Here is a 21,939-nt window from a genome sequence, read left to right as displayed (position 1 = left end):
TTCTTAAAGACAGGTTTGTAATAAACAGTTGCTTAAGCATAAAAAATACTAATTTACTTGGAAAAACATTTATAAATATTAACCCTATGGGAAAAAATAATAGGAAGAGAAGGAAACAAATGTCTAAACACTGTTAGTGTTTATAATACGTACTGTACAGTATTAATGAAACTCACCTGTGATGGATATCTGAGAACACATTACTGTACTGTACATACTATCTGCCTGTAACATTATGTACGTATATTAAAATGAAACAACATGCACTACCAAATATGCTGTACTGATGAAGGTTTGAGTACTCACTTCTCGAGCCTACGAGGGTAGGGGACATTAGGATGGCCACAGGAGGTGACCACATTGCCTAGGGTGGCGGCTCGTCGTTGCATTCTCTCAGTCCACGTGCTCATATCCCGCCCTCAACCACCCACAACACCTGGGCCAAAGTATACAAAATTTACATTTACCTTAGATTTTACAATATTTTAAATCAACCAAATATCATACTTGTGGAAACAATGCGTCCTAAACTGGCTGGCAAGTGTAAAAGTGAGAGTTCTCATGGTGCTGAGAAGAAAAGAGACACCCATTTTAGAATTTCTATGTATTATTTTCTAAAATGGGTGTCTCTTTTCTTCTCAGCACCACGGGAAAAAGGGAAACAACGGAGCACCTTAGCTTTCGTCTTTATAAAGACATCTTCAGAGGCAACTGGATTACATGGACAGAGAGAGGCTTAAATATACAGGGTGACCTTATTAAACATGAGGTCAGGTCATAATGATGTCATCCACTAATACCCACACCAACACACATGTAGAGGAGCTTAAGAGAAGGGGGCGGCGTGACTAGTCAGGTCAGGTCAAAAATAAGGGACCCACTAAATAACTATCCTACATCTAGATCCAAGGTTTTCATAGCATTTTTAATCTTGGGCCACTGACAAATAAATTTATGTAACATATTATCAGTTTTGAAGTGACCATCACTAAGGTTTATTGATTTTAATTCCTTACTCAAACTAGCTTCAACCAAGTCTTTAATAATAATAATAATAATAATTAACAGTTTATTGAAAAAATTCTGCAGCCCGAAGGCTGAAAATATACACTGGACATAAATGACTTATTACATACATTGGTGGTTTAACAAAAGCCTGTGACACAAGATGATTTGAATACTTCTAAGCTTTTTTCCCAAGCAATGGGATGATTATTATTCCTAACATGAACAAACAGGGCACTGCTTTCAGATGCTGTTCTGATATTGTACTTATGTTGTCTGATTCTGAGCTGCAATGTTTTTCCTGTCTGTCCTACATGAATACCATTATATTTGCTACATGGAATACAATAAACACTTCCATTTACATTCAAACTTGGGCTATTTTTTATTAACATATTAGTAATGGTTGAGTCATACTTGAAAACAACATTAATATTTAGTAGTTTGAGGGACCGAACTAACGGGACAAATTCATTACAATAGGGCAGGAATTTGCCTGGTTTGAGAAGAATGAAAGGATTTTTTAGCCCTTTTAAAACAACAATCAACAAACACAGAAGGGTACCCAAGTTTTTGTGCAATGGAACTAATGTGTTTCAATTCATCATCAATAAATTCAGCGTCACAAATAAGCAGACATCTTAAGAACATAGCAGAAAAAACTGACATTTTGGTAGACTCCAGGTGATTCGATAAAAATTGTATGAAACTGTCTACCTGTGTGGGCTTTCTGTATACCTTAAATTTGTAGTTTTGGCCATTTCTCATGATAAGCATATCAAGGAATGGAAGGGATCCATTTATTTCTCTTTCAATTTCGCATGTGATACCCATTGGAATTTTAAGACAAGCTTAATGATATTGTCCCAAGTATCACACACACACACAAGGGGCCCCAGTTAGTTTATGTGCAACTCTCTGTTAACAAATGTGAATATTTTTGTTTTTATGAGTAATGAAACACGTAGGAAAGTTAACACGGGTTACCCCTCCAGTTAACAGTAAAGGAGGGGGGGGGGGGAGAAACACAGAAAAAAAACACACACACACACACACAAAATACAGGTAAAAGAAATAATTGCCCTAAACACAAAGGGAATACACATTTCTTTGTACACAAGTAAAAATGTAACTCCCCTCCCCAGTCCGCAAATTTTATTTGCGGCCATTTTGAGGAACTAGCCCCCGCAAATTTGAAGGCTTAGCTGTACAGTAGACAGGTTTGCAATTTGCGATTTCGACGATTCGCGGTAAACAGATGGTGGCTATGGTTGCTAGCATGCGAGCCTTTTCCTGCAGCAACTCGTGTTGTCCTCTCTAAACTTAAGTGTTTGTGTGAAATGGCCTCTAAAAGACTGCCGAGTTTCATTGCTAGTGGAGTGAAATGTAAGTTGAATTATTAGATAAATTAAAAGTTGGACGAGTGTTGCCGTGGTTGGTCGGTTGTTTGGTATAGGTATACAGTAGTGCACTAAGGTAATATAAGATGTTATTCGAAGTTTTGCCTATTTACGCCATTCCTTGAAACCTAACACCCCCCCCCCCGAAAAACAAGGGTTTACTGTATATATTTTTGTGGAAGAAGGGCTATTGTCCTAACATAAGCCTATGGGAGAAATTGCCATCCAAATTACTTTACAGAACTTTATTTCCACGAGACCTAAGCATATCTCTACGTATCTCCAACTTGTTTTTGATACCTACAGTTAAATCTCCCATGAAAGTGACCAAATAAGAATCTGCTTTGATACTTACAAAACTCCCGAGGCTGGGCCCTCCTCACGCTCTCAGTCTGGTGGCTTCTTCATGAATGTCTTACGTCATTCTGGCTCCCTCTCCATGGACTGGGTCACTCCAAAGCATCTGTCAGAGAATAATTTTTATTTTCTTTAAAAAATTTACATCACTGTAAGCCATGGCCCCCAATGCCTTTAGCTATGTGACATAAAACAATCACTGACTTATGTCTGATTCTGGCAGGAACAAACCACTGAGTAAAGTCAACTTGAGTACAGTAAAGTATATACTGTATACCTGTACTGCTCAGTGGTTTGTTCCTGCCAAACTCATACAGTACAGTACTGTATTTTTTCAACTGCTAAATTTTCACTTGTTGCCACTAAACGAAATCGGTGGTTTTTATGTGTTATGAACGAATTTGACCTTCATTTCTGGTGCAAACTAATAGTTTCTGAGATAAGCCCCCCATCTCAGAATCTAGAGATTTGTTATAAAAATCAAGGTAAAGTGTGTTCAAAAACCATCGGAAAAACAGTTTTGTATCCAATCTAACCAACCAAATGTAATCTAACCTAATCTTACCATGGGGCTCCACAGTCATTCGATGTTCTGGGTGTGTACCACCACGTACGAACATACATAATAAAATTTTAGGTATTCTTTTCTTGTAGCTCCGTTCATTCCTACCACTAATCTATTATCATATTCGAATAAGACAATTTTCATCTATTACATTACCGGTGGAAATGTATAATAACGGAGACGGCTCTTCCAAAATATTTTCTATTTTCTTCCATTAACATCGCGCCATTATCGTCTGCCTCTCCTCCAAGACTGCGTGTCTCCTGCGTCCCCTTCATAAATCATCCTGCGCATGCGTTGCTGTACACGTCACGCGGCCAATCAAAAGCCTTTTTTATTTTGAAACCAATTAAAATGTTTTTGGGTTTAATTCGCGGTATTTTTGGCCCAATCAAATTCGAGTTTTATTTTGGGTTTCATATTTTGAAATTCAAGTTCAGTTCCGACCATGGAAGTCTGCGATGGGTGTCACTTAAAGTATATGGAGCTGATTGCGAGTTTTTGGAAAAAAAACGAAGAAACTTTGGCATTTTTTCGATCGCATGGTGTTCTTCCATCCTCAGTAAAGTGTACTAAGAGCAAGACTGAATGTAAATATCGCAAAAAAAACGTATGTGGCATTGTGTAAGAATCCCAGAATGCAACGACAAACAAGAACCAGGCCAATAAGGTAAGAAATAGGTGATTCCATCATATGGAGAAAGTCAGTTAAGTTAGGTTAGGTTAGGTTTGGTTATTGTTTTTCTAGAGTTTTATCGTGTATTTCTGAGTCGCTTAGGCACTTTTTTTCTCGGAAAACGTCAGACGAACAAAAATCGCTAAAAAAAAAAGGCTAATTTCCGCCAAAAAGGAAGGTCATATTCGGTCTCAGCACACACAAATACACTAGAAAAATATATTTTTAACTTGCTACAAGTGAACGGAGCTACATGAAAAATTTACCAAATTTTAAATCTCACCTAAACATAATTTGCGCCATAATTGCCATTGAAGAAACGTGTCTTAGAATTGTCAAAATTACCAAGTGCAACTCTAAAACCCATGAGATTCGTTTAGTGGCACCAAGTTAAAGGTAAATTTTCCTACATAAATGTTAGATATCTCGCGTATACGTCATTTAAGCCTTTGGAGAAAAGTGTCTTAGAATTGTCAAAACTACTGATTGCAACTATATAAAATTCCCAAGACAGTGTCGCAGCAAAAAGTTAAATAATACCTATTTTCATATCAATTTTCAAGTTTGTTAGGCTCAAGTGGAGGACCCCCCACTCAGCCAATCCGAAATACCTATTTGGATAAAAACGAATATTAACCCTGAAGTGAAAGACATTTTCACTTATGAACCTCTCGACAACTTCAGAATAACTCAAATAGCCATTTTCACAAACTTCTTGGACAACAATCTATGTGAACAAAGCACCACACTCCCCTTAACACTAACTGCAGTTACAAAATAAATTAATAAAGCGTCACACTGTGAACACACATCCTCATACCCTAAGGTAGTCTTCTCCTGTGATACTCCAAGAGAGCTCGATTGTCACTATTTTCTCCTATAAATGTCCAATTACACTTTTTATTCATTAATTAACCACGTTTTCGTGGCTTGCAATTGTCAACTTACCATATGGAAGGGTTGGATAGGGTGCTTTGACTTTAAAAGTCATTCCATTTTCCTAATTTTCTCTGAACAACCTCCATCCCCAACCACACCTATCCAAACATTATAAAAATCAATATGGCGCCTGTAAATATAATCCTGGTGGCAGCCTTCTCAACTACCAGCCTCAGGCCTTACGCGCCAGGTTTAAATATTTACTTCACGGTGCTTTATATTTCATGACTGTTTGATTTTGATTTTTAATTTCTATGTGTGACTTGTTTTTATAATTACCTTAAACTAGGAGAAATTTTTCAATAAAATCGGTAATACTACTTCTCGGTCATTTTAACCAATAAGTACCGTGTACTGTACCACATATTATGAAGTCTTTCGAAATTTATTTTAGTTTAGAAACTTTTCATATATCTGTAGTCTTTCACTAATAATCAAATATACACATATGTGTATAGTGTGTATGTACGTATGGAGATATGACATTCCTTTAATTTCAAAGGGGTTCCTAAACTAAAGAAAAAACGTAGGAATAAAGGAAATTGCAATTTTGAGGCAGCTTCTGGTTGCACCCAATCATTAATACGCATATATATATATATATATATATATATATATATATATATATATATATATATATATATATATATATATATATATATATATATATATATATATATCAAATCGATACAGTATTTGAAGCGTCCCGACGAGTTCGAGTTAATCGCAGTGTTTGGTAACTTACTCCACTTGTCCACAACTCTATTTCCGAACCAACATTTTCTATTTTCTTCCCCCCAAAAGTCACTCCTGATTTATTTTCTTAAGTAACTTATTAATATCACCTGTTTTTTAAATCCCTGGCCCATCTTCCATTTATACACGAATTCGATCATAACTCCCCTCTCCTCTCAAAAGGTAACATGAAAACGTCTCAGTTCATGACTACTCCCATTGTGTCTTCTCTCGAAATGGTTATTATTGTCATTTGGTCTACATCCCATTCATGTTATATTTACTTTGTATATATTATGTATATTCTACAGACAAAACACCAAATAACCAAAAAAATACAGAAAATAAATGAGGATACTGACAATTATTGTGGGGTTTCGTGATATTGGTTCACACTCAGGATGGGATCATATGAAGATCTTCCCCCCAAAGTATCCAACTGAAGATCCTCCCCCCCAGGCTAGATCATATGAAGATCCTCCCCCCCCCAAGTAGGTTTGGGGGGGAGGTTAGGTTAGGTTAGGTTAGATTAGGTTTGGTTTGGTTAGGTTAGGTTAGGTTTGGTTTGGTTAGGTTAGGTTTGGTTAGGTTAGGTTAGGTTAGGTTTGGTTGTTTGGTTTGGTTGGTTTGGTTTGGTTCAGTTACAGGTTAGGTTAGGTGGATCTTCAGATGAGCGCGACTGGGCTTGATCATATGAAGATCCTCCCCCCCAAGTAGGTTTGGGGAGGATCTTCATATGATCCTATATATATATATATATATATATATATATATATATATATATATATATATATATATATATATATATATATATATATATATATATATATATATATATATATATATTTGTATTAGTTCGGCCACAGGCCGCCAGGAGCACAACTGATAGGACAGGAGTGTTGCGTCCTGATAGTTCCCTCACCCTGCACATGAAGTAAACATCTCAAGAAACCAAAACAATATCTTGGATATTAGATTTTCATCCTATTCAGTATTCTTCGTATAGTTTAAAAGGTATGGGTGCTTTACGCCTTAGAGCCAAGAAATTTTCATCGGAAAAAAGAGGCTTGGGTGCTAGTTTTAAGTTTAATTTTCGTACAATAACATTACTGTACTGGGTGAATGGAAAAGGCCCATTCCTCAGTACAATTTTCATCGTCAAGCAACAATGCATTTATGAACCTTGAACCTGAATGTCAGGGTTGATAAACCAAGTCACATGGGGTGAGCGTTCAATACCTTGAAATCATGATTTGACTTTGGAATATTTACATGAATAAAACTTATAATCAAGATGTTAGCTCTGCCATACGGCAAATGAAAGCAATACATCATTGAACTACATCATTGAACTACAGGTAGAAGGTAAATGTTTGGATAAATTCAATGAATCGATGGCCTGTTCCTGTTAGAATGAAGCATAATTCAGTGGTGGATTTGGAGTGTAGGGCAAAAGCTCCCTAGGACAAATAATAAAAAAAAAATTAAATCATTATTTTTATTCTTTATTATTTACAGTTTAAGAACACTTCTCTGACCTGTAAAATATTAGATTTATTTTATCATAACCTAACCTATTTTGCACTTTAACTGAAGGGGGGGCGTCTTATTTTTTTTTCCAAGCCCCGTAGATTTGTGTCACTGAATGGGAGTACTGTACTGTACTGTATGTAGACTACTTACTGAGAGACAATTATATATCTGGAAAGATGGTGAGGTAAATGTTCTAAACTTTGGGTGATTCAGTTTTATGGAGTTTCACAAATTGAAATGGTGATAAAGTAGTTAAGTTTAGAGGTTTTTCTTAATGAAGACACAAAATTTCTTAGCAGAATCTTCCGTGAGTATTCTCTAGTTGATTTCCTTGACTGCAAGTAACACATAATATCTGTTATTCCTACTGTTTTAAATTAAAGCCATAATTGCTAAAAAAATTTGAAAGCAAGGAAATTCGCAGGTTAACCCCTTCAATGTGGGAATGCATTTTTAATGTTTTATTTGGTTAACTCCAGATGATTTTATTCAACTCAGAGGGGACTCCATACACTTGGGGTATAAGAATAGATGAACTACAGTACGTAAGCTAGGTAAATAATGAAAATTCTTCACATACAGTACAGTATACAGTACAGGTATTATATAATGATTTTGTATCAGATTCTTTTTTATTTTCTCTCAAGATGCACATTTGTTTGTTTTGTAATGCCACTTCTGGTGGAGAGCTTACAGAATAGCAAACATAAATTAGAAGTAGGCTGTGGCTTCACGTCCTTATATGGTGCATGCTTTGATGCCAGTACGTGTAATGTAAAACAAAACCGTTACCAAACTCTGTCAGAATTTTGCAAGGATGGGCCACTAAGCAATTATATCAGTACCCAGTCATTCATTCCTTCTAAAGTTATGCATAATTTCATTTTGGATTTCTCTTGCCAAAGCAAGCATTACATCATGAGGCTATGTGCTATATGTATGCTGGGCCATCTTAGCTTTTCTCCACTATTTTGAATTTACAATACGTACTGTATAGCACCATTGTATTTAACCCTTTCATTCTAATCTCATAGACTTAGTGGCAAACTACACTCACTTAGTTCAGACTTCGTCATAAAGTGAGATTTTAGGCCTTGACATATTATAATCCATGATGCTCATGTTAATACACAATAGCATCATCCCTTCATATATAATGACTCATTGGCAGCTATTAACATGCTAATTATAGTATTTTGTTTGTTCACAGCACTTCTAAATAATGTCGGTTACTACAAAAAAGAAGCATGTAGAACGTGAACTCTATGAGGATTTCAGCCTCCCAGAAGAACACCAGTCTATAGTGAGAGTTGTTAGACCCCGAGGCAATAACCTGCATCAGGTACGTAAATCTGGCAAATTATCACATAATTATGTAGATTTTAGCAACTTGTAACTTTTTAGTCCTAAAAATTTGAAATTTGATGCATTATTTATGATGGCTATTGATGCAGATTCATTATTAACTTAAGATGCAGAGAGTTCTATTTCTCTTAATTTTTAATTGTTGATAGACTAGATTTAATTTTGTTATGCACTTATGCAGTAAAAATATTATAAAGTCAAATAACAATGAAGGTTTTCAAAACCCTGTTAAAAGTGATTAGATTATCTTGTAACTTAAAAGATTGGTTATCTACGATAAAAGATTGGTTATCTACGATTAATACTCATGCTTGAGAATACAATTAGAATACAGCAGTAATTCTTATTTCCCATATACCATATTGTTTATAACATATTTTATCATAATTCAGAGTTTCCACAAGCTCTTGATGTCATTAATCTTCTTAATTTGATGAATTTTTCACCCATAAACCAATAACCTGTTCTCAAGAAATCTTTCCTTGGTACAGTCTTGTTCAAGATTCTACGAACACTGCTGGAGGCAACTGCTCAAGGCCATTTGTTTACTATAGTACGTCGTAAAAATTAAGAATAAATGTAAAAGTGATCGTTGATTGGTTACTTAGTTCCCCGTTGCTTAATTTACTGGCTGGGCTTTGTTGTTTCGTATTATATTATACTACGTACTATAGTAAACAAACGGCCTTGAGTTACCAGCTGTCTCCAGCAGTGTTTGAAGAATCGTGAACGAGACTGTACATGGTAACCTTTAGCAAACCATTAACCCATTTTTCTTCAAAGCTTTATACTTTGATAGGGACAGTGAAAACCTCACACTGTATACTAAACTTTTTGTACACAAGGGAGCAGCCTGATTGACACTGCCCTCAACTGCCTTCTTTTGCCCAACTTTATAGTTGGGTAGATTGGAAGTGCCCCAGGATCAGACCAGTTACCCATAGTAGTAGACAGTACCATTAATCTTTCATTACTATAGTCTGTTCATTATGGAAATGTTACACCTGCCTTGCCAAGCAATATGGTGTACAGGGGGGACCCTGACTTTCGAACGCCCCCTGATATGAACGGAGTTAAACTTGAAATTTACAGTATTTTATTTTCCTGATGACGTATTTTTTACTGTCATTCTATTTCTTCTTTTCTCTTAAATAAAGTGATTTTAGATGTCCAAAAATTTTCCAGGTATATAAGGATTTAGGCTATGATATATAGTAGTGGGATTTTAAAGAAATTTCTGTAAGAACGGTATGCACATAACATGTGTTCTGACTTAACGCCCTCAGGAACAGAACCCGTGGCAGTATCCTTTGGGGAAGCAAATTTTAGTTATTCTTTGGCAATTCATTAATTATTTGTTTTCTAAATGAAGTTTCACAAAAATGGTATACACCCTGTAGATAAAATCTGTAATGTATCATTAAATGGGAGGAATAAATAAAAATAATCTCAAATTTAAAAAAATATTATAGCATTGCTATTTGGCTGCTGGATGACAAAATATTTGTCAAATCATTTCACTACACACAGGACACTCCGCTGACCCACCAACTCTCGCACATGAAATATTTATTCCCTTTATGTTTTTGACCTTTGATAATTATTTTTCACATTCTGTATGTAAGATTGTATGTGCATGTAACCGAGTAAAAACAAAAACAAAAAAATTTGAAGAAAATTACTTACTGTACTGTATACCGGGTAGCTACATACCTGCCCGAAATTACAAGTTGAAAAATAACCATAACATAGCTCACAGCTTGGCCTGGTAAGGAGAGGGCAAGAGGGGTATCGGTACAGTGATGAGTTTAATTTGGCAATAATGCCACTAGCAATGTAAACAGATGCAAATAAAAGTAAAATTGTTCTGTAAATCTTAATTTGTATCAGGTTTTGTAGATTTAAAGCTGCATATATAGTACTGTATAGTGAGTGAATGAGGTTCTGCTCTTGACGTAGTAATATAGAGGATCTAGGGGTATGGTAGGTAAGCCTAGGTTAAAGATGCTTACTGGTAAGGTTAACTTGCCATGAGCATATACTGGGTAGTTATCATTCACCATAAATGCATGGATTTTAATCCCTCAAAAATACTACACTGATGTAATTCTACCCTTATTTTTTTGCATAATATTGTATCATAAAAACTCGCACCATAATCGAGTATGCTGTATACAGTATACAGGAAAAATCTAAATCAAATTTTTTCTGCAAACTCTGGCAAGTAGTAATTAGCATAATTTATGTACTTCAACTTATCGTCCATTTTTGGGGCTTATAATTTGTTTTTTAAAATCTTTACCAAAAGATGTGCTTTCAGGAGCTTATCATAAACTTTTGTCATCAAGTCAATGGTGAAATAGATTTTGATTTGTTTTTCCTAATGTAGTGTTTTTCAGAAATGCATCCCAAGTAAATAGAGAACTTAATGTGTGCACGCATATAAACATATATTTCATATACAGTACATCATCATTGTTTTATGGTCATTTTCTACACTTGCGTGGGTTAGTTACAGTTACTTGATGGCAGCTCTTCACGCTGCATGGTTTCTTGCAGTCTCTCATTGAGTTCCTAACTCTTTTGTTATTTCTTACAGCCTCTCCCCGTTTAATTTTTGGCCTACCCCTGGCTCTCCTCCCCTCCACATTTAGGCTTATGGGCCTCTTGACCCACTTGGTCTCATCCAAACCACGTGCAAAAAGTGGTTCAACTTATAGTCAGCATTAGTATTTATTATTATTCATTTTTTGACAGGTTACAACAACTAAAGGAGAAGAATTCTTGGCTTCTATGCCCCATAAATTCCGGAAGCATGTGTGGATCAAGCGGGGAGACTATGTGGTGACAGAACCAATACCTGAAGGGAATAAAGTACGTGCAGAGATTGTCCGAATTCTGATGAAGGACCACATTAGATACATTATGCAAAATAACAAATGGCCTTCTGCATTTGCCGAACATTGTGAAGAAAAGAAAGAAGAAATTTTCAGTGATAGGCTTCATGAACTTAAAGTGAATGAAGATAGTGAGAGTGACACTGAAACTGATAATCTTTTGATGGAAAATCCAAATAGGCATAGAGTGTGTCTGGTGGAATCTGATTCCAGTAATTCTGATAGTGAAGAGGACCATGAAAACTCTCATAAAGAGAAAGACTAATTAATGTTTCAAGCGAGACTTTTAACTTTGTATTGAAATAATAAAAACCACTGCCTTACCTCCACAAAGTATATAAACCTTATGTACAGTACTGTTATTTGATGCGCCACTTTTGTTAACAGTAAATTTAATTCTCGCATAATACATTGTATTACTGTAACACACTACAAGTCTGTATATGGGGGGGGGGGTAAATAGTCTACAATACAAGACATTATTTTAAATTTTTATTAAAAACTTTGTCACAGGAACCCTACCGCATGATAGAAACATACCAGTGTACACCCTGCGCACACACACACACACACACACAGACTAGATCAAGGGATTGATCCATTCTGTGCAGCACCCACACCCAAAACTACCAATCAGAAAACTTATTTATATGTTCTGGCTGATTGCTCTTATATGCATTAAAAATTAACCTTGCATGTATTTGGAATGTAATTAAATTACTTTCGATAAGATGTAAGAAATTTTTTTTAGATAAATCTAATACTGCATTACAATTTTCACATAATCAGGTGAGGACACATGTACTACACGACAACATCTACCCATACATTCTAACACACAAACAGGATACAGAGAATAAGAAATAAGTATATGCTGAAATGAAAGAAGCATTGGTTCAGACTGCTCAGTCAATGCTGACATACTGAGGGAATAAGAAATGAAAGGTTGGTAAAGAAAATGTATAAGTCATAGGCGATTGGTAAAACCTTGGAAATTGAAAGATGTGCTACAGTAGAAGTGGGGGGATGAACATCAAGGAAACTAGGAGTGTGTGTATATTCAAAGGAACAATTTATAGGGAAGAATGCCGACGTGTGAAGTGAATGGTGAACCAGAGTTGGGTCCTTGTGGAAGGGGATTACCATAACAGAATTCATCTTTTTCAACAGTACAGTGGTCCCTCGGTTAACGAACACAATTCGTTCCAGAAGGTCGTTCGTTAACCGAATCCATTGTTTCAATGGGATATTGGGAAATTGGTTCCAGCTCACCAAAAAGTACATACAAAGTAAAACAAATATGTAGTAAAGTACACTTACTTTGAGGTGTGTATGTAGAAGGTTCCTGGTTGATGATGATGATGATGGGAATTAGAAGTAGGGGTGGAGGAGAAGGGAGAAGAGAAAGAAGTCGGGGTGCAAGAGAAATCACCCCACGCTTGATGCCATCATTTCGCCAATAAAATTTTAAGTTCACTAGGTGTAATTCAAGATTATTTTCTTTAAATCAACACTGCACTATATATTGTCAATACGGTATGTTAAGTAAATTTCAGAATGACCAATAATTGTACAGTAAAGACGTAAAAATAGTCTGTGTTCAAGAGACCCTCAAGCAAGGTGTTTCCTCCACTGAAGAGAGACAAACTGGCGCCTTGGTGGGTGAGTGAAGTGACTGATGGGCGCACCAAAAACTAGTTCCCTGTACTACAATTGTTAAAACGACTAATAATTTTAATATAAAACTTGGAAAAATATTGAATAACACAACCTTCTTGATATTTACTCCAATGGAAACGAATATAAGCCCTAGAACCGATTACTGTATTGGCGGACTAATCTTCTAGCCGGTGAGCAAGCCAAAACATGTTGACATGTTTTCTTAAGAATTTCGTTAACCGAGGGACCACTGTAATAATGTCTCTCTCTCTCAAGTACATAATGTGCATCTACGCTTGCAAAAGTGAGAAAAAGGAAGCCAGTCATGCAATAACATTAGACTAAACTTCATTAAATACATTTAATAATATTAATTTCAATCAATAAAACAAAACATAAAAGCAATAAGAATATCTGCCATATTGAAATATTTTCCCTTGCATTTTAATTCAACTAGGTGCAAGTGGGTGTAATAATAGGCGAGTGTGAGAAAGAAATGATGAGCGAGTGGTGTGCACGTATGTGAGTATCTGAAGGAAGGTGCGTTATGTTTATGCACACATGCACGCAGGAGAACTTACAAACCTTGAGTGAAAATGAATGAATAAAATCACACACCAATGTTAGTATGAGTGGGCAAGTGAGAATGTGGGACTGTGCATGCATGAGCAAATGACAACAATGATGATGAGCAAAGTGTATGAAGGTGGGTGATTAAGAATGTTAATGTAAGTATATTTTGAGCATTCCAAAAATTATCAAAATTGCAAATACACTGTCTAAACATTCTTTATTATCTTGACCCCCTTTCATTCTGTCACACAATGCCATATTGCCTTGCAAAAGTACTCAAAACACTTAAATACGTAGTATTTGGAGTACCTTACACAGGTTAAGAGCAAATTCAAGTAACTAAAGAGTAAATTACAGTATTGATTTATCTGGTATTAAAGTAGATTCCACAGCAAAAGGATAAAAAATAATAATATCCAGATATACAAGCCCTGTCCTTCATTAATATTATGAAGGGAATTAACAACTTCAACATAGTGAATATACCCTGATGCTGAAGTACAACTGAACATTAAGAGGATGAAATGTGTGTAAATGCAAGGAATGATGATGGCTGGGCCAAGATTGTGGTGAAAAAACAAGAGCATAAAATAATGGGCATTTATATAAAATAATAAAATTCACAGTCAGATGGGGTGAGAACAAGAGCTCAGCCAGGACATAAAACCTTTAAACTGTTTTAGGTACAGACCTAAATTTCAAATTTGCTAGGATGGATTTGTTTGCAACTGCACATATTAAAGTTACATGACATGTATACAAGTATATTACAAAATTAATAAATTATTGTGGATGAAAAGGAAGAGTGGAATTAAAAAGTTTTACTTTCCAGGGAATGGATAGCCTGGAAGGGAACAAATGTTGCATAATCTGGTATGCAATGTTAAAAAATTCTCCAAGTTTACATGGCAGTACATTTTCTGGCCATATTTTGTCATGGAAGAAGTGTTCGGTAATATCTACCATGTATTGCTCGTGAGTTCAACAAAAAGAAATTTGTCACTGACAATACTTTAAAGTTATTACTTAAACATTATCCTGTAATATAATTTTGAGTCTATTGTAATCTGTCATGTGTCATCTACAGTGTAGTCTTACAGTAATTAGCCGGAATGGTTCCATTATTCAGGACTTAAAAAGGTCATCAGTACACCAACTGTACAAATGATTTAGTTCTGGTCAACAGAAAATGAAGTCGAATATGAGTAGTGCTTCATTTTAAATAATAGCACTAAATGAAAAATGAAATGTGCACACCACACTGTCTGACTGCTCCACAAATGTCAAATATCACAGTGACAAGCAGCTCCCCTGAGCATCCTCTGGTCAGTTTCTGTGCAATATATTATCTAAATGACAGTACACAGTCACCATCAAACTTTCTATTGATCAACAATAAACTTGACAACTTTCCTTACAATATTATGCACCTGTACCGAACATATATAACTAGGAAGAAAAGAATAAGTAAATAATGAGTATATATATATTTCTATATAGTCACTTTCAAGGTTTTCAAAAAATATTATTGCTTTATTATAGTTCATCTTGCCTGTTGTGATCTTTGGTTTGAGGTGAGGCTGTACCTTTGATTTCACTAAGGATGCCTTCTATATGTTCAGGATTTAGCCCATATTTTTTCTTTATTTTTCTTAATTTTTCTTGTAGTTTTTCAGTGAGATGTTCAAGCTTGCTATTTTCATTAAAATCTCCTTTTTGTGAGACTCCTTGAACAACTGACTGCTGTGTAAATGCAGTCTTCTTAGAATCATCTAATGGTGCTGACGATTTTATAGTTAATGCTGACAGCTGGTTCAACAGATGGTGTAATGAGGCATCCAGATCTGATGGACTTGGTGTGGCTTGCTGGAGAACTGCCATCAGTTCCCGCAGGTGAACACTTAGCAGAGACTTCAAGAGGCCAGGATTGGAAGCAGTTTTCTTTACCAAAAGACTTTGTAATTCTGTTACAATTGAGGATGAGGGATGATCTATCATCAGAGTGTTGCCTTTTGCCGTTTCTTGTTCTTGGCGTGCGTTGACATAACGAACAGCAGCAACGAGGATTTCTTCTGCTGTCTCAGCTTTTTCCAGCTCTTGTAAAATATCCTGACAAGAAAGCAAGCATTAGAGTACAGTGAGTTCTGCTATAACGCGTGTTTTGACAACGCGAATTTGCTCGAACGCGATTTATGAATTGAGGAACGATATTTGTAAAACGCGAACTCGTTTGCTCTAACGCGATTCCACTCGAACGGTTGTTGTGGCTTCAGTTCACGTTCGACATCACATGTTCAATTGAGTTATGTGTTTTGTTTGTGAACAATTGCAGAAATAATGTATGTAATATTTATGTATACAGTATACCTATATATTATAAGTAAATTGTAAAATTTTACATAAAAGAGAAAATCAAATTACATAGCGTTTTACACCCGCGCTCTCTCTACATCACACACAGTGTTTACAGTTCACGTTCGACATCACATATTCAATTGATTTATGTGTTTTGTTTGTGAAGAATTGCAGAAATAATTTATGTAATATTTATGTATACAGTAAACCACTCACAAGGTCCTACAGTACCACTAATTATTTTATACTGAAACTTACGTTTGGTAAGCTGGATTAAAATGAAGATTACCGGTATATTAAAATAATAAAAATGTATTATAAACCAGTCTAACATACCGTAATAAACACAGCTGCTATTATCATCCCCCCCTCCCCCATTTGCCAGTGACAAGAAAGGGAAAGTGACCTTGACTGTGACCGCCTGTGGCTATTTTTAGCCATCCTTGTGTTCGGAGGTGGTCAGTAATGCATATCTGTATATTTACTGATCATAATACTTATCTCTTATAAATAATTCATTTAAAATTTATTTTTTTGCAAAGAATATTCAGTAAATGACTGCATTAATTCTTGAAACTGCCGACAGTGGTAAATTTAGGATATAAATAATGAACAGAAGTCACGTCATGGATTCGGAGTTTGGTCCTTAACGATCACCATAAATGTAGCCTCCCTTTTTCGCGAAACACGTATATAAATTAAAGAAAATACTTGCAGTATATTTAATATATTACAGTATATTATATATAAATAAATAAACAAATAAATTCAAATTCCCTTATCATCCTGTGTCATATACAGAAATACTTGAGTCCCTGAGCGAGTACACAAAAAGAAAACGGACATCCTGGAGTGGATAGAGAACGGACATCTCTACTGGGGGACTCAAACGTTTCTCATGTTTTGTGGGCGCTCTAGCATAATATGAATAATATGTAAATTACAATATATATATATATATATATATATATATATATATATATATATATATATATATATATATATATATATATATATATATATATATATATATATATATATATATATATATATATATATATATATATATATCTTGATAAAATCACACGGGAAAATGGAAACAACGGAGTACCTTAGCTTTCGTCTTTATTCAAGACATCTTCAGAGGCAACTGGGTTACATGGACAGAGAGAGGCTTAAATATACAGGGTGACCTAAAAATATAAGGTCAGGTCATAATGATGACATCCACTAATCCGCACACCAACACACACGTAGAGGAGCTTAAGAGAAGGGTGGTGACGTGACTAGACAGGTCAGGTCAGAAAAAAGGGACCCACAAAATAACTATCATACATCAAGATCAAAGGTTTTCAAAGCATTTTTAACCTTGGGCCACTGACAAATAAATTTATGTAACATATTATGTTTGAAATGACTTCTGGTTGAAGCTAGTTTGATTAAGGAATTAAAATCAATAAACCTTAGTGATGGTCAGTTCAAAACTGATAATATGTTACATAAATTTATTTGTCAGTGGCCCAAGGTTAAAAATGCTTTGAAAACCTTTGATCTAGATGTATGATAGTTATTTTGTGGGTCCCTTTTTTCTGACCTGACCTGGCTAGTCACGTCACCACCCTTCTCTTAAGCTCCTCTACGTGTGTGTTGGTGTGGGGATTAGTGGATGTCATCATTATGAGCTGACCTCATGTTTTTAGGTCACCCTGTATATTTAAGCCTCTTTCTGTCCATGTAATCCAGTTGCCTCTGAATAAAGACGAAAGCTAAGGTACTCCGTTGTTTCCATTTTCCCGTGTGATTTTATCTTATCCACGTTTTCATTGTGGATTTACATGAAATATATATATGTAAATCGTAAAAATTTAAATAAAAGAGAAAAACTAAATACGTAGCGTTTAAAGTGTTAAAGTGTACTGTACAGTGTTGTGGCTTGGCTCAATGTTTACAGTTCACGTTCGACATCACTTGTTCAATTGATTTATGTGTTTTGTTTGTGAAGAAATACCTGTACAGTATATGTAAATTGTAAAATTTTAAATAAGAGAGAAAAACAAAATAAGTAGCGTTTAAAGTGTACTGTACATTGTGGCTTGGTGCGGGGTTATGCAGTGTTTACAGTTCACGTTCGACATCATATGTTCAATTGATTTATGTGTTTTGTTTGTGAAGAATTGCAGAAATAATTTATGTAATATTTATGTATACAGTATACCTGTACAGTATATGTAAAATGTAAACTTTTAAATAAGAGAAAAACAAAATACATAGTGTTTTAGACCCGAGCGCTCTGTTTACTCCACACTTTGTTTGAAACACGTGAAGTTTTTAAGTGTCCTCGGTGAATTCTGATTACTGTTTCTCCAATTTTGTGACTATGGAAAAGAAGAATATCTCTGGGAAGCACTCTGGTGATCGCATTTCCGGTGGTGATCGTAAAAGAAAGGCTATAACACTTGAAGAAAAGCTTGATGTTTCATGACTCCTCAGCCTCAACATCACCCTTATCCCCCATCAAGTTATATTCATATTTTTTCAAGGTAAAGTGTAACATTTACTGTATGATTTCATTATTAGATATGAATGTAACATTTATTTAGACTGTGCTATCCTTTGTGTTAGGCTAACTACGAAATTTTTTTTCGATTTGGAGTAATCTGCACCTAACCCTATTTTCTCCATAAGCCCTGTTATTTCTATTACACGAATTTCTATAACACGATGTTTTACAAGAACACTACTATCGCGTTATAGCAGAACTACCTGTATGGACAAATTACAGAGAAAAACTACAAACAAAGCACTAGATGTTATAAAAAAATCTAGACCATTAATGCCACAGGATGAATTAAAGTCCCTTTTGCATGTACAAAATGGGTAACTGAAACACAAAATCCTATTTTATGGTTGAGGGGACAAAGTATGTGACTTGTAAGATCTACCAACACTAAAAGACTACCCAGTAATTTTACTGAATGTTCTAATTTGCACACATACAGAATCATACAAGTGAAACTGCACTTCAGAATATGAAGTATGTATTACAGTGTGATAAGGCATGAAAGGATTTTGAAATCCCCTTCTAAATCTGATCTCACAAAATGACACACAAGAAATGATGAAACCTGAGGAGGCAACCTACAGTAATGATGAGGACACTGTCAAGTGAAGATTACTAAATGTCAGGGGATGATTATATATAAAGATGGGGTTCAGTGGCTGGGAGGATACATTGCTTGTCACCTATATCCTGAGGCATAGCATTCGGTGTCCTGTATTTGCCCAATATCTAATGAGCTGTTTGGCCTACAGGACTCGGTTTCATATAAGGATGATTCCTTATATAAGTGGGAAAAGAAAATGGACTCCTGTGAGAAAAATGTCATAATTATAGTTTCAAACTTACCTGATGCTTGTGCGGATCCTCTTGGTCAAGCAACTGAGGATGAATTGCCTGTTGTCCTTCAATAACTGTTACCAAGTCATCGTCAGTCAAACTCTCACTTTCCTGGGAAGAAAAATCCTAAATTTTGAATATCAAACCACTCAAGACACTTGAAAGTTAAGAAAGTCTAGAATATGGTATATACAATTCTGTTTATTCTTTAAATACTAACTTAAGTCATCTCCTCTCACCTGTTGTCTGTTGTTCATGATGGATATGACATGAGGCAATCCACTTTCCTCAGACCCTGTGGTTAATGACTCCTCTCCACCTTCTGTTGTCCCCTTTAAGTCCACATGTACCTCTTCAACTGAACCTTCACCAACATCTGAAATTTAAAAGAATAATGCAAGCTGTGCACACCATACCGTAGATTGTCATATATCAAACAAAATATAAATGATCCTCCCATACACTCAAGTAATTAAAGACCATATCATCAGACTTTTTAAAATGCCTTCTCTTTTAATTAAAATCCATACTAATTATATCTCTGGTAATTCTACTTTTATGCCCTTAAGGCTAGCTAAACTTTCAAACCTACAATAACAAACAAGAACAGAGTCTTGAGCCAAATTGGCATTTTAAATAATCTTTAAAGGAGAAAAATTATTTAGTCTCTAACCCCTTCCCTCAATTTTCTTACTATCAACACTGTATACAGTGTTCATTGAACATTAAGCACAAAAGCCAATCACAGATCACATATTAGTTAAAATCATGCATCATGCTTCTCATTATTTTTCCAATGCATCCACCTAAAGGTATCCCTCGTTTAATGGTGGGGTTGCGTTCCTGAAAAACCTGACGCGAAGTAATATTACAGTGGTCCCTAGGTTAACAAATGGTTCGATTAACAAAATTTTGGTTATCAAATTAGATCCCATAAGGATTTTCAGTTCGATTAACGAAATCCTTACGACAAACACGTTTTGTTGTGCGCATCAGCTGATCAGCTGATCGGCTAGTCCACCAATACAGTACAGGTAATTGGTTCTATGTTTACATTCGTTTCCAGTGGAGTAAATGTCAAGAAAGTTGGTCCTTGAATATTTTTGCATTTTTAATATTAAAATTATTGGTCATTCTAATTTAGTTAACATCTTGATAATATATACAGTACAGGGAACAGTTTTTGTGCGCCCATCAACTGATTGAATCACCGAACAACGCTTCTCAGTCTAACTTTGCTTACAGTGGAGTGAACATCGATTTTGTTGGTCTCTTACATATTTTTTCATTTTTACATTAAAATTATTGGTCATTCTGAAATTTAGTTAACATATTGATAATATATAGCACAGTGCAGTGTTGATTTAAATAAAATAATCTTGAATTACACCTAGTGAACTTAAAATTTTATTGGTGAAATTACTGCATCAAGCATGGGTCCCCTGAAAGGTGATTTCTCCTCCATCCCCAATTCCTTCTCTTCACCCTTCTCCTCCACCCCCACTTCTAATTCCCATCATCATCATCATCAACCAGGAACCTTCTACATACACACCTTAAAGTAAGTGTACTTTTCTGTGAGCTGAAACCAATTACCCAATAGGTCGACCCTGATTTTCTTACCAAGAAATAATTAATTTATGATATGCCTCGTTTATAGGTCGACCCAAGTTTTTGAGGGGAATGGAACAGCAAAACCTTCACTAAAAACACTCTACGTCCTATAAACTGAGGGTCGTCGTACTTGAAACACCGAGCGCCGAAGGCAAATTTTTTACCATTATTACGACACTTTACACTGAAGCGCAGGTAGTTTCAGCAAAAATATTGTATATTTTCATTCAAGTATTTATTCAAGTCAATTAGGAGGGAATATTATTGTGATACAACAGTATTTTTAGCTGAAAACCATTCGAAAAGCGATTACGGTAACATCTTTTGAACAACGAAAGAAAGCGAAAGTTGATTGTTTTCGTCATGGTTTTATCCCACTTTCCACTGTAATACTGCAAGCATTTCAGCAAAAATATTACATTTCTGTGAATGTATCATATCAAGCACAGTATGAATAGATTATCATTGTAATATAACAGTATTTTAACCGAAAACTATTAATAAAACGAGTAACTTCTCTTGAACATTGTAAGGTTAGGTAAAGTCTTTTGTTTTCATCATGTATTTTATTCTATTTTACATTGATATACATCATGTTTCAGCAAAACTACTACTGTATTTATTTCTGAGAACATATTCATTCAGGCACAGTTAAGGTAAAATGTACGTGTGATGTAACAGTTTTTTAACTGAAAACGATTCGAAAAACATGTGTACCATCTAGCTGATACTCAACAGCTGGTGGTGCGGCGTACATTGTTGTAAACAATATGAGGTTGAGGTGGATTACCGGGTATTATATTAAGTGTGAAATATTGAAAAGGTTTTTATTAATAGTATTTTTTGTATATCAATGAGTATTGTACTGT

General features: G+C 35.2%; 3 protein-coding genes across 10 annotated transcripts in view; 1 reads left to right on the top strand and 2 right to left on the bottom strand.

Moving 5' to 3' along the window:
- LOC121866734 overlaps positions 1-5,106 on the bottom strand; it is a 104,876-nt gene extending 99,770 nt beyond the window's left edge. For 5 of the 6 annotated variants that reach the window (XM_042366517.1, XM_042366508.1, XM_042366468.1 and 2 more), the window contains exons 1-3: positions 4,952-5,059; positions 2,761-2,868; positions 307-436 (exon numbers count right to left, since the gene is read on the bottom strand). Coding sequence is in view for 2 of the 6 variants with exons in the window: in XM_042366477.1 (XP_042222411.1) it covers positions 307-410 (104 nt within the window). In the remaining 4 variants the exon portion in view is untranslated. Of the gene's footprint in view, positions 1-306; positions 437-2,760; positions 2,869-4,951 lie in introns of all 6 variants that reach the window. The other variant, XM_042366437.1, reaches the window with a different exon arrangement.
- A 1,441-nt stretch (positions 5,107-6,547) lies between these two features.
- Positions 6,548-11,796, top strand: LOC121866722 (probable RNA-binding protein EIF1AD). The gene is made up of 3 exons (XM_042366426.1): positions 6,548-6,691; positions 8,421-8,552; positions 11,333-11,796. Exons 2-3 carry the CDS (start codon positions 8,433-8,435, stop codon positions 11,735-11,737), a joined length of 525 nt encoding a protein of 174 aa, XP_042222360.1. The 5' UTR covers positions 6,548-6,691; positions 8,421-8,432; the 3' UTR covers positions 11,738-11,796.
- Positions 11,797-13,478: 1,682 nt separating this feature from the next.
- Positions 13,479-21,939, bottom strand: part of LOC121866687 (ER degradation-enhancing alpha-mannosidase-like protein 3) — a 44,046-nt gene continuing 35,585 nt past the window's right edge. For 2 of the 3 annotated variants that reach the window (XM_042366414.1, XM_042366402.1), the window contains 3 exons: positions 19,696-19,832; positions 19,466-19,582; positions 13,479-15,813 (listed from right to left, as the gene is read on the bottom strand). In XM_042366414.1, the coding sequence (XP_042222348.1) occupies positions 15,241-15,813; positions 19,466-19,582; positions 19,696-19,832 (827 nt within the window). In that variant the 3' untranslated portion in view covers positions 13,479-15,240. The remainder of the gene's footprint in view (positions 15,814-19,465; positions 19,583-19,695; positions 19,833-21,939) is intronic. The other variant, XM_042366407.1, reaches the window with a different exon arrangement.

The sequence above is a fragment of the Homarus americanus genome, unplaced genomic scaffold, assembly GCF_018991925.1.
Source record: "Homarus americanus isolate GMGI-L3 unplaced genomic scaffold, GMGI_Hamer_2.0 scaffold32583, whole genome shotgun sequence".
Lineage (NCBI taxonomy): Eukaryota > Metazoa > Arthropoda > Malacostraca > Decapoda > Nephropidae > Homarus > Homarus americanus.
Note: the sequence above shows the minus strand (reverse complement) of the source record. Positions and strands in the feature narration are given on the sequence as shown.

Excerpts from the sequence above, each read along its gene's own strand:
- LOC121866722 (XM_042366426.1), top strand. The coding sequence starts at position 8,433 with ATGTCGGTTACTACAAAAAAGAAGCATGTAGAACGTGAACTCTATGAG. Across the intron at positions 8,553-11,332 it reads GAGGCAATAACCTGCATCAG|GTTACAACAACTAAAGGAGA; the intron begins GTACGTAAATCT and ends ATTTTTTGACAG.